This window comes from Canis aureus, chromosome 6, assembly GCF_053574225.1.
Source record: "Canis aureus isolate CA01 chromosome 6, VMU_Caureus_v.1.0, whole genome shotgun sequence".
In the NCBI taxonomy this organism is placed as follows: Eukaryota; Metazoa; Chordata; class Mammalia; order Carnivora; family Canidae; genus Canis; species Canis aureus.
Window position 1 is genome coordinate 64212819 of NC_135616.1, and position 13254 is coordinate 64226072.

The 13254-nt window shown below is 38.0% G+C and overlaps 1 protein-coding gene across 11 annotated transcripts in view; it reads right to left on the reverse strand.

Moving 5' to 3' along the window:
* Nucleotides 1-13254, reverse strand: part of SMG7 (SMG7 nonsense mediated mRNA decay factor) — a 93334-nt gene that overhangs the window by 5711 nt on the left and 74369 nt on the right. For 6 of the 11 annotated variants that reach the window (XM_077901983.1, XM_077901976.1, XM_077901974.1 and 3 more), the window contains 8 exons: nucleotides 12216-12286; nucleotides 10188-10248; nucleotides 7621-7740; nucleotides 6418-6844; nucleotides 4426-4570; nucleotides 3482-3861; nucleotides 2466-2837; nucleotides 1553-1702 (listed from right to left, as the gene is read on the reverse strand). In XM_077901983.1, the coding sequence (XP_077758109.1) occupies nucleotides 1553-1702; nucleotides 2466-2837; nucleotides 3482-3861; nucleotides 4426-4570; nucleotides 6418-6844; nucleotides 7621-7740; nucleotides 10188-10248; nucleotides 12216-12286 (1726 nt within the window). The remainder of the gene's footprint in view (nucleotides 1-1552; nucleotides 1703-2465; nucleotides 2838-3481; nucleotides 3862-4425; nucleotides 4571-6417; nucleotides 6845-7620; nucleotides 7741-10187; nucleotides 10249-12215; nucleotides 12287-13254) is intronic. The other 5 variants (XM_077901982.1, XM_077901981.1, XM_077901977.1 and 2 more) reach the window with 5 other exon arrangements.

Below are 13254 nucleotides of genomic sequence, written 5' to 3' on the forward strand. Positions count from 1 at the left end.
CTCACATTAATGACTTAAAGCCTTTCAAATCTATCTGACAACTGGTTTTGTCAACACAGTTCCTAAGCAGCTCTATTTGTAGTATATATTAAAATAGTTGCTAAAGTTGAACTTACATTTATTGGCCCTAAGGAAATTACCAGGAAAAAAAGCTGAATCTCTGATGCTCACTGTCACTGAATAGTTGGTCAACAAAGCATTTATTAAACACCTACTACATGCAAGGCACTTTCACACACATTATAACCATGATAATGTTAAATACAGAAAGGATTACAGTCAAGGTTTTTTTTGTAAGCATGAAAAAAAAACCCACCTTAAAACACTACCCCCTCTCCACATTCACCCGTTCCCCAATCAGCTCCATTTTGAATGGAGGAGGGGCAAGAAAAACAGGAGCTAAGGGAGGAGGAAATGAGTGCAGAGAGAAGCAATCCCCCCTGGCTCTCAAGCCACACCAGCAGAGAAGCAGCAAGCAAGGCCAACAAATGCCAACAGTTCTGCTAAATTAGGCTTTCTACAGCCCTGAGGTGCTGTCACTGCACTCATGTTGTTCAAGTTTCTAGGGGACCTTTTATTTCTCTAACTTGGGAGGAAAAGTGGGAGGTCTCTCTGGCCACTCACCCAGGCAAATTCTTCTGGAACTTCAAGTGCCAGGGATGGCAGCTTCTGTCATGAGTGCCATTCAGTTTTATTTCTCCTAATGCTAAAATTAATGTGTTTTAATCTTATCAATGTTTTCTTACATTTATGAGAAAGAAACAGCAAAAAAGTAATAATTAGAATTGTTTTATGTTTTGTTAAGATGGAGTGAAGGGAGGGGAAAACTTCACAGCATGTCTTTTCATACTCCCCCATCTCAGCAAAATAGATATCAACATTAATGAGCATATAGAATGCCATCCTTTGAAATGCAGAGGGATTTCTAGAGGATTATTTTTAAAAGATACCACTAATCAGTACTAAAGACTTTATTTTATGTCATCCTGGTTATTTATCTCTGAATTCACTAATTTATGGCACTCCAACAATGTTTATAAATAGAAGTCACTTCATTTTTACTCATTCTGTTTATGAATCTTGCTCTGAATTCAGATTAGGGCTCTCAGTTAACCAAACAGAAAAGAGCCACATATCGTTCAATAACGTCACTAAAAAATCTAGAACATATTTCATTTCATATTTTCAGTACATGAAGAAAAAATCTCACTGCTCCTAAGCAAGATTAAACGATCCTTGAAATTTTTGGGTTTAGATGGACGTGCCACCTGAAAAAGTAAGTTAAAATCTGCCAGCATCGCATCCTATGTGACCAACCCTGAAGGATGCTTCTGGATAATACATATAACAAAGCCATGACTCTGAGATTTACAACTAGCAATGTTTTGCCATGTTCTACCACCATTTGAAGGTTAGTCTGGGCAGTGAGGAAATAAATGGTACAATTCTGTAAAGAAGGAAAGCTCCAGAAAAAAGAAACCAACTATTCCAAGGACTCCAAAATCTCAGGAAAGAAGCCGGGGTTAGAGCAAGAATTATGTCAAATACATACAAAGAGGCTCCGTCCAGGAAGAGAGGCGAGAGGCCCCAGCAGAGCTGGGTAAAGATCAGGAGGGTTAGAAAAAATCAGCTCTTCCTCTTCCTCCAAGGCAGCCAGACTCTTTAACAGGTCCGGAGGAAGCAGAGGGGAGCCCTTGGGGTCCTAGTGACAGAAAGGATCACAGTGAGATGCAATAAGGGATGACAAAAGCACAAAGGAGTAGCAGCATGATTAGGGGGATACAAGCAACTAAAGTCAAGGAGAAGAATTACAGTAGACAGTATTACACAAGGAAGAAAAGGCTATGAAACAAAAGTGACAGAAGGACAAAGGGGCGAAAAGATCAAGATAACAGAAAGAAGCAAAAAACACTGACAAACAGGGAGCAGAACATAAAAGGTTAATGTGGCTTGTGAGTAAAACAATGCAATGGAGCAGAGTGATTAGCATATCTTGGGCTAACAGAGAAACAGCTCTTTTTAAAAGTTACAAACACACCTGTTTCTCATGAATAAAGAGAAAGGAAGGGGAACTCCACTACCAAAGATAACTGGCTGACTTTGTTCCTCTCAGAAAGCAATTTGTTTAAATACGCAGTAAACCTATTTTTAAACTTAGATGATTCAGCCCAACTGAGAGGAGCTTTGTTTCAGAATTCTCTAACATGCTGTGTTAGAGATTTCTGCACCATCTCTCTGCCAGACCATCACAGTTCCACATCAGTAACGGAATTCTTTAGCTCCCCCAGACCAAATCATACTGTGCAATTATGAGGAGGAGACCGAGAGCCATGCCAGTCACTCAGCAGCATGCTGTAGCACTAATGAATCAGAGTGGCCTTATAAACGTCTACTTGAGAAATTCAAAAAGATATGAAGCCCGAGACCTATCTTCACTGTGTCTGGTGACAGGAAAGGACACACACCTCAAATGGCATCCTGGGCACAGGATCCTGCTCTGGACGGAAGACTCCTGGTGACCGTTTGCCCCTGCGGTCCATATTTGCTTGCTGTGCCATTACAGCTCTGTTATCAGCCATGCTGTATGAAGAATCCCAGTAGAATTCTGGGACCTTGACTTCTGAGGGATTATGGTTATATGGCTCCATGGGAAAAGGCTTCATTTTTTTCTCTAGAGGCTGCTGCTGCATTACCGGAGGTTGCAATGACGGCTCAAACAGTTTTATGGGGTCTTGGGACTGAAGGTAGTAGGGCTGTTTCACAGGCATGATTTTCCCTAATGGGCCTTGAACCTGAGGGGGATTCCACAGCTGTTTGGAGGCATCTGCCTGTTGATACTAAAAAAGAGATACTTGTCATCAAGATGAGGATAAAATGCATGTTACATTCAATACTCGGGAAATCACAGAATGAACTTGAGAGATTTTACAACTAACAAAACTCAGCAGTCCTTTACCCTTTAGGTTTTTCAATACAGAGCTTTCTGGGAACAGATGATGGGCACTGAATTCATGTTCTCTTTCAATTCAATTATTTATAAGGTTTTTTTTTTTTTTTTTTTTATAAGGTTTAACGAACAAGTGAGTATGTGTGTGTGGTTCCTCCTTCCTGCCTCAAGTGCTGTGGGGTTGACAATATCTTAAGAATGGTGTCATATCCCTAGCACCTCATCAGGATTATGATTGTATTTCCCTTCTGTAGTTAATATTCAAATAGAGGATTATTTATTCAAAGTCCTTTTCTACAGAGCTGATAAGAAGTAGCAGCAAAGAATGGTACTTAACATCTATTATCTTTTACAAGAGGAGAAAGGAAAACATTTGAACTCTCCTAAACAGCAAAGAGAGTATTTTTGCATTCCCATACTCAAATAGCAAAGGCATCTGAAAGCTTAGCCAGTATTTCTAATTAGCCAAACAATGAATAATCTCAGCCTTCCCCCTTCCTTATTTCAGCTGGAGTACACGCGACTATCACTTACCTGCTGGAATCCAGAGTGGTGAGGAGGGCTTTTCCCCAAAGCTGGCACAGCTTTTGTGGGGGATTGTTGCTGAGCTAGAGCTTGAACCTGCAACTGGCTTGTAGACTGTGCTGTTGGCTGAGCTGGTAAAGATGTAAGGGATTGCTGGGAAGGTGGCTGTGGTTGTTGAGGTCCCTGGTTCATTGGCCCTGGTCCAGAGGGCCGTTGCTGGCTGTAAGGAATGTGGGACTGTTTCCCAGCTTGCACCTGGTTTCCTGCTGGAGAGTGAGCTGTAGGCTGAAGAAAGGTTCCTGGGACAGAAACACCAGCTGGGAAGGTGTAACCTGAGCCCATAGAAAATGCCACAGGAGGGGGAATAACATATGTAGGGGGCGGGAACCCTTCAAAATAGAAGAACACAGCAGCTTTAGTTCTACAGGTACTTATTAACAAAAGAAAGGTAAAAATAAGTCATCTGAGGGGGAAGTGGGGTTAGGGTGGAGAAGAGGTCCTCAGTCAATTATAAAAGACAGGGATCAACCATCAAGTGAGACTGATCAAGCACCAATCTTTAACTTGATTTTGAGAATTAATTATGGAGTATTTAATAGTGGACAGCAGCTACTTCTATCCACCACTGATGCAATGGGAGTATTTTGAAGGTGGTTTCTTTCTTTCTTTCGTTCTTTTCTTTTCTTTTTTTTTTTTTTTTGAAGGTGGTGTCTTAAGTGCCAGGTTTAGTGACGGGAATTCCTTCATGGTAACAAACCTGCATTTGTCGATAAACTACAGAAAAACGGCTCAAAAATAACTTCATATGCATTAGAGAAAAGCAAACTTCCTTCTACCTTTTAACATTATGGTTTAGTAATGTAACTACAGTACAGTATAAAATATTCAACGAGTGAACAGAAACTCCTACAAAGATGAGATGAAGTAGAACAAAGTATAAAATGTATATTTACCTGGCCGGCTGGGAAGAGGAGGGAAGGCTCCAGGGTGATGAATGGGGATGAACTGGGAGTTAGTTGCTTGACTTGGGGTTTGAGTTACAGGGGTTTTCCTGGCTTCAGACACTGGAGTCTTTCTTAATTCTGTCTGGGATTTTACCTATGACCAACAGAAGTAAAACTGTAATAATCTGAAACTCAAATGTGTCAAAAAGAAGCACCTACTCTAAGAAAGTATTTAGGATTCTATTATATCAAAAAAAAAAAAGCAAACGAAGGTATTTAAATTTACCTAAATTAAAAATGGAAAAATCAAAACAAATTGTTTACTTGTCAATAAAAGATATAAGGGATTATTTTACTAGTATAATTATTTTCCTTTCACAAAATCATAAAACAACTAAATACTGAAAGGATCTGAGAGCTCATGTATTTTACAAATGACAGGCTTCACACCAACAGGTTAAAAAACTTGCCTATAATCTTAAGCCACCTATTATGGGCCCCAGGGCCCCTTCTACTTGAATTCATTAAACAACGTACATGAATTATAATTTAATAATGATGATTAATCCACAGGGGAGATACTTAGGCCCTCAGTTTAATTTCATCTGGGAAGTCTTAAGCATATCAGTCAGACATCCACCCTCTATGCTCACACCCTTTTAGAATAAATAAGGATACTTTCAGCAGTAAGAAACAGGCCCCAAGATCCTATACAATGAGCTACAGAGAATATGATGTCATATGTATTGCTCAAAACAAGTAAAATGAAGGAAAACCGGTAACATTGTACAGAGACCTTAGGATGAGGTAGAAAGTGGTGATATACTGACTCCTGTCAGGCTTTCTTTAATCATCTAGAAGCAGATTTAAGAGGGAAGAGAGACCAGAAAGGAGATCTTCAATCTGGTTCTTGTTGGGAGGCAGTTGCAGAGAATGGAGGCAGAGCAGGCAGGAAATACTGGACTCCTTCCTAAAACACTAGTCCTTCCGCTTTACAGCTCATTTGATTTGTTCTTTGCTTTCCCCTGCATCTCTCTCCCCTCATGCCTTTTTTTCTCAATTGCTACCATGTTTTTCTTTCTCTGTTTCTCCCCCTACTATTACTAATCCTAAAATGTAACTTATTATGTTATTTCTCTGTTTCCCCAAAAAACTCTAAATGAAATATACTGAAGGCGCTATTAATTTGCAAGTAACCTTCAATAATGTTAAGGGTCCTCATGCCTACTGCAAACAAGTACACTTGCCAAAATGCGTTAACAAATCAAATGGCCACTTAGGTCTTTGTTCAAACATTAATGGTATTAATGAAACTGGCACAGAGCAAAGACCTTTTCTGTTTATATGGAATCATCTCTATCTCTTTGGAAGGTTTAAGAAAAACAAAGTCACAAATAATTGAGCAATGTTTACCTTTTCCCAGCAAGAGACTTAAATTCTTGCTTTACAAGTTCCTATGAGTCAGGGTAACACTTAAGTGATATAATGCTACTGGCTGGGACAGGTATAAATGTCAAGAAAAAAAAAAAGCCTCATCTTTTCCCAAGAATATCTTTTATTTCTTAGTGAATCTGGAAAAAAAACCAAAAAACAAACAAAAAAAACAACCCTATAAGCCTTAATATATTTTTGGTTCTACTGGATCTATAAAGGACCTCAAATTTCTCAATATAACATTAACAAATGGCAATTACACCTTCCAAAGAAAATAGAATTCTTCATATAGTTAATAGGTTTGCAAATGGTCATTTCAAATCACTTAAATTGAAGAGGATTGATAAAAATATCAAATCAGGTTGTTTTTCACTCACATTACAATTTCTAAGAGTTGATGGAATAACCACCTACCATAGCTCTTTACATGACCTTACTGTGTGGCATTTAAAGAATGCATTCAAGCTTCCAGAATAGCCAATTCTCAAGGCTTTAGGAACAAAATGAAAAATCTTGCCTTTTGTGTGAGCCTTCCTCTACCTGAGTTATAGTTCAAATACAGCTTACCTGCACTGCCACACTCTGCTTTCCTGTTTCCTGTAACTTTTCTAAGGTGCATTTCTTGGTTTCTGTTTTCCTCTTGCTGTTGTCCTTCTTTCCATCATTCTTAGTTATAGTAATTCCTTTGCTATAGTCCCTTCTCACCTCTTTGGGAGGAAAACTTCTTCCTTGGTCTCTGTTCACTTCTCGCGGCTTAATGTTCTCTTTGAAGGTGACCATAGGTTTCTCTCCGGGGTCACAGTTGTTGCTTAGATTACGGCCCGTGGACAGCACTGATTTCAGTCCTGGGTTCCCGTCTGCAGATAGTGACTCTATCATGGATGTTTCTGGCAGAATGAGGTTCTCTTTGGCTTCACTGGGGTCTTCTAGTGTTAACTCTGGGATTTCTGTGATAAACAACAATTTCCCTACCTCATTTTCACACTGAATCAGCCTAAAAAAGTAAAAATAAGTCCATATATGAAAAAACCATAAACCTAAAAAACACTAACAATGGAACTGCATCTGGACCCAAATCCCTAGTCCCAAAGGCTTGGAGACAAGGGCATATTCACAGTATAACATATGTATTTTTATAGAACGTAAAAGCAGTTACAGAAAAACACATTCCCATGCCCTTTTAACGCCTTCTACTAATTATAGTTTTACATTTACTGAGCATGTCCTAAGTACAAGGCACTAGACTAGATCCTTAAAGTGGCAATTTGTAATTTCTCTTATAGGTGTGAAAGCTAGACCTCAGAAGGAATAAGTTCATTCAAACATGCAACCATTTAAGTGCTTACAGTATGACAAGAGCCTGAATATAGAAATGAATATGAAATAGTTACTGACTTTGAAAAGGTTATAATCAACTGGAAGATCCTAAGGACACAGATCTCGGGAAGTGGCAGAACTAGAAACTTATCTGACTCTGATCTGTCCTAAAACTGACCACCATGCCCCTGTCAATACAAATCACCCTGTGAACATACCCTTTAGACTTACACAGATGTTTATAAATTAGAGCAGAAGCTCAGGATTAACAAGAGTGACAAGGCCTATTTCTCTACACTAGGCAGCGTAACAGGGAGAACAGAGATTAAATGAAGAGTATACTTATGATCACCAGGATGGTAATTTGATGTGTTACCAACATTCTGACTTAACAGTTTATATAATCAATAGTCTTGAACACATGTGGGGTATGTAAATGTGTTTGATAAATACCTTGGCTGATTATCGGCAATCCATTTGCCTATAGAGATCAAGCGCTGCTGTCGTATTTGCCGTTGCTGACCTTCTTTGTCTCCTGTAATACCCTGATGGCCTTTGGAAAAATCCAAGTTCCTAAAATTGATATAAGCAAATTATACAAAATTAAACTTCTGAAGATACTGTCCAGGCAACCAAACTCACCTATTTAACTACAATGGTTTCAGAGTTTTCCATACGGACTAGCTACTTGATGTAATCAACTGCATTTGAATGTATGCTCCCAAAGATTTTAAATACACTGAAACGAAGCAAAAAAAATAACATGCAAACGCATTATGTTTACATTCTTTTACTTAGATTTTACTTTCTAAATGAGTTTAAATAAATCACAACCTGTTATTAAGAAAAACACTTCTACTGTAAAAGTTTTCATTAACACTTACCTTGCACTCTATGTAATTTGTCTGAAATGACCATTTCAATGTTAGTGGTCTCTGAGTATGCCTATTCTAACAAACAGTGTTAATCTATGTACTGTAGGTGGCCTTAAGTCTGAAAAACATACACATATAGAGTGAAAATCTCACTGACATTAGAAATGTAAATCAACCTGAAAAAAAAAGGATTTTTCAGATTTCTCCACATTAAATATAGTATTTTTTTAATGCATCTAAGCATTGCCAGGTAGTAGACTAGATGCCAAATGCCAAATAAGAAAGAGAAACAGTCTCTGCTATAAGGATGAAATAATTATGATTCAATCTGATGAGTATTATAATAAAACCACGCATAGAGTAAGCATAGTAATAAGAGGGCTAGTTCCTTCTGATAAGTTCTGAAAACTTATAAGTTTCATGGAGTAAGTGCTACCTGAGCTGGATTTTGATAGGTGTGGGAAGTGTGTACAGGTCGGCAAAGGAAGGGCAGAGGAGGAAAGGGGCTGTTCTAGGCAGTGAATGAACAAAGTCTTGGAGCAGAGTTACTCAAGAATAGGATACTGAATGTATAATACGTTAAGTATTAGGGGAAAGAAGGGTGGAGATGGCAGAAAATATGGCTGAAAAACTAAGCACTCGGACATGAAGCGAAAAAGATACTGGAACCACTGGGGGTGAGTGCACTGAAGTCTTTATATTAGTAATGGACGTTAATAGGTCTATATTTAAAATATAATCATGGAAGCACGGCAGAACTGAGCTATAGAAGGAAAGGGACTCTTAGTAGGGAGGGTGATTAGGAAGCTTGTTATACTCCAGGTTAATGGTTATAAAAGGCTGAACTACAGGGAAATAAATGGTAGGAGATGGATCTAAAAGGCATTTTAGACACAGAATGACAAAGATTTGGTGAGAAAAATTAATGGAAATAAGGATTTTTTTTTTTTTTTTTTAGAGTTCACGTACATAGATAATGGCACACAGATAAATAGAGAAAGATCATTTTTGGCTGACCAGATAAAAGCCCTTTTGGGTCATATTAAAAAGTCTGAAATACATAAGGGAGATCAGGTGATTCAAATAGGAGTCCAAACTCTAAAAGTCAGAGCTGAAAATCTTATACTTACTTACTATGCAAGAGATGAAAGCTCAAGAAAAAAGGATGGATCTGATCACCAGGGAGAATGCAGAAGGTGGGAAGGGAAGGGCAGGGAAGAACCCTGGAAGATAATATTCTGAGGCATGTGGTACAGAAGAAAGTGAAAGAGATGGAATATGATGACAGAGCTAAGAAAAAGGAGGCTTCATGAAGGAATGCGATCAACAGACTCAATGTTAGAGAAAACTAAATAGGATGAAATTATAAAGAAGTCAGTGGTGTCTGGTAACCAGGAAGGCACTGAAGAGTTTCAGTTGTTGGAGGCTGAGAAATGACTGGGAGTGAAGTAGGGTGAGTAATGTTAGCAGATACTAACTACCCTTTTAAGAAGTCTGATGATGAAGAGGAAAGACATCAGAGAAAGATGGGGCTGTGAATTTTACTTTTTAAAGAGAACATGGGATACCTGAATGTTACTAGGCTAAAAGGAAGTAATTGTTAAAAAAAATAAAAGAATATTGGAAATACAACACAGAGCGAGCATCACAGGTGGGGAGACAAGAAGGGATATTATCAAGGACACAGATGAACGAGTTAGACTTGAAAGGAATTAGAAGTTATTCTTCTAAAAGGAGGAGAAGACAAGAATGACTGTAAAAACAAACTGCTTTGTCATCATTCCTGTTATGAAAAATGTCAAGCAACAGCCTTTGGTTTACATTTGATTCTCATTTTTGAGACTTTCCCTCTAATTTCAACAAAGTATAAAAGTATTAAAAAAATTCAGTGGATAAATATCATTTGGGAGCAGTAATTTTTTCTTCCTTTCCCCCATATTTGTAAAAGCACTTAGTATTGGTATTACATGGCAAGTAAAGGCATGACATATATAAATCCATTTCATATCAAAAAACTTCCACTTTTAGTTGCTGGAAAAGATAAAGTTGAGATAGATCAAGGGTTTTTCTACACCCAAGCCTGATTTCTCATTTTAATACTATAATCACTGGTAATGAAATAAGCCGCCTTCAGTTGCCACCCACCTGAAAGAAGGTCTCAAAGCCAAGAATCCTTGTAATTCAAACTCCTCTGGAAGTGGTGTAGCTACAGAAGGGTAGAAAGCAAGATTTGTAAACATTTTAATTTAAAAACTTCATTCAGTAGAATGTTGTTCACTAAATAAAGAAAATGATACTCTTCTATACAGAAAAAAATGTTTATGCTCTTCTCTGTAGTAATCCTGATAACCTAACTCATCTGCCAAGTCCCTGCATATTGCCTCTGGGCCCTGGACATTGTCCCCTACTACTTATCTACTACTCAATGCTGAGGAGGATGGATATGTTGGGACTCCCCACCTCCCAAACGAAGCCTTAAAAATTCATAGCCTTGGATCCAATAATCCCATTGTTTAGATTATCTCCTTGTTACTCAAAATATTGAATAACAACACTGTCATCACCCAAGAACTTGTAAGAAATGTATAACGTTAGGCTCTATCTCAAACCTACTGAACCATAATCTGAATTTTGACAAGATCCCAGGTGATTCATTTGCAAATTAACACTGGAGAAGCACTGATCAGGGACCCCTGGGTGGATCAGCAGTTGAGCGCCTCACCTCAGCCCAGGGAGTGGTCCTGGGGTCCCGGGATCAAGTCCCACATCAGGCTCCCTGCATGGAGCCTGCTTCTCTCTGCCTGTGTCTCTGCCTCTCTCATGAATAAACAAATAAAATCTTAAAAAAAAAAAAAAAAAAGAGAGAGAGAGAAGCACTAATCTAACAGGAGTAAAATAATCAAAAAAGAGTCAACTACAGATTGGTCAGTGCATGCTGGGGATTTATCCCAAAGATACAGATGCAGTGAAACGCCGGGACACCTGCACCCCGATGTTTATAGCAGCAATGTCCACAATAGCCAAACTGTGGAAGGAGCCTCGGCGTCCACCAAAAGATGAATGGATAAAGAAGATGTGGTCTATGTATACAATGGAATATTACTCAGCCATCAGAAATGACAAATACCCACCATTTGCTTCGACATAGAGGGACCAGGAGGGTATTATACTGAGTGAAATAAGTCAATCGGAGAAGGACAAACATTATATGGTCTCATTCATTTGGGGAATATAAAAATTAGTGAAAGGGAATAAAGGGAAAGGAGAGAAAATGAGTGAAAATATCAGTGAGGGTGACAAAACATGAGAGACACCTAACTGGGAAATGAACAAGGGGCAGTGGAAGGAGAGGTGGGTGGGGGATTGGGGTGACTGAGTGATGGGCACTGAGGGGGGGCACTTGGCGGGATGAGCACTGGGGGTTATATGTTGGCAAATTGAACTCCAATAAAAAAAAATAAAAAAAAAAAGATTGGTAGTGCAGAATTATATATAATGGGGACATTTTTAAAGCAAATAGACAATGATTAAACACAAAATGGCATAGCCACAAAGCAGAATATTACGCAGCCAGTAAAAATTATGTTTCAAAATGTTTAAATGCAAAAGAAAATAATAGCAATATAATGTTAACTTTAAGAAGCAGCCATAAATCTATATCTGAGTATCTGATATCAATCACAGGCAGGTGTGTGTATGTATGTACACGTAAGAAAAATGTCCCAAGAAATACGCTACATGTGAATAGCACAAAGTATCTTTGTACAAGAGAACCGTGGGTGAACTCCTGTTCTTAATGTTTGAATGTCCCAGATATTCTATAATAAGCAGGTATTACTTTAACAGAAAAATGCTGTTCACATTAGTTCCCTAAAAAAAAAAAAAAAAAAAAAAGAATCAGAAGGAAGGGATGAAGACAGAATTTAAAAGTACTGCATGCTTGGACTCCCATTCAAATGTAGCTAAACAGGAGAGGATGCTGCTAGAAGAACTAGCACATTACTGCTACTTCCATCCTCTTAATAGTGATGAGCATGGAGTTCAAAGTCACTGCTGAGATATTGAACTTAAAGTCAAACACTTAACAAAAGCCTTTTTTTTCCCTCTGGCCTTAAGCCTAGTATAAGTGATAGAGAACAATGTCCACAACACAAGGTTAAGGGTAGCCCTTACCATTAGTACTTGAAAGATCCTCTTCATGGGGATGGAAACTATTTAGAAGAGAAATTAGCCAGGGCCAAATGCTGTAAATTAAAGAGACATTTCAGACTTTGTTTAAAATAGAGAAACCAGAACAATAATAAGCCATGAAATGTTATCTATAGGGGAAAACTTTATGTATTTTTTTCCCTTGCTTCAGCATTTTAAAGGCTGTATGATTTCCTAAAACCTATTTTCAAAGATGTCTAGATAAAAGATACACTGGAAAGGTCAAATTTGCACAGCAGAGACCTACTACTGCAGATCATTTTCCAGGCTCCTAATTTAACTACTAGTGAAAATAATTTGTCAGTTATAAACACTGATAATTGATACTTACTGAAAACACACTGACCAGAGAAATAACATGCTATGTTTTGATAGAGATGTCATATACATTATCAGTTATGGAACCCATTGTAAGTTCATCTGTGACAGGGCATGGGGATACCATATACAAATCAGTCTCTGTTCAAAGTGATGAATACGGCTTTTTCTTTATGGTACAAAAAAGTCTACACATTGTTAAAATGTCAAGGTAAACTGTAAGTTTTCATTTGTCACCATAAAAATCAAAAGCTCCTAAGAAACATCAGAATTATTCTGAGTAGAGATTACAGAGAAAATGGTGAAAGCTAAAATAATTTCCAATCTTCTATGCTTAAAACAAGCAAATATAACTCAAATTGGGTGTTACTCTAAGGGAGTATCAAACAGCTTACGTATGGAAAATATGGAAAAAGTAAAAAAATCACTTCTCTGCAACTTCTAAACAGAAATCAGAGCATATTGTAATGGGTAAGAAACAAACTGGGTTTACTTCAATTTCATTTTGAAATGTAAAAAATGCCTTTTCTCCATGATAGCAGCCAGGAATGAGGAACACACAGGAAGCCAGAAATCCTTAAGATTGTGCCTCACAGGAGAAATTCAAACCAATAAATGAAAAGCACACAAAGAGGTCTTCGGTTCAATTTCCAGAGAGTAGGTGGAAAATACAGTCTCCCATTGT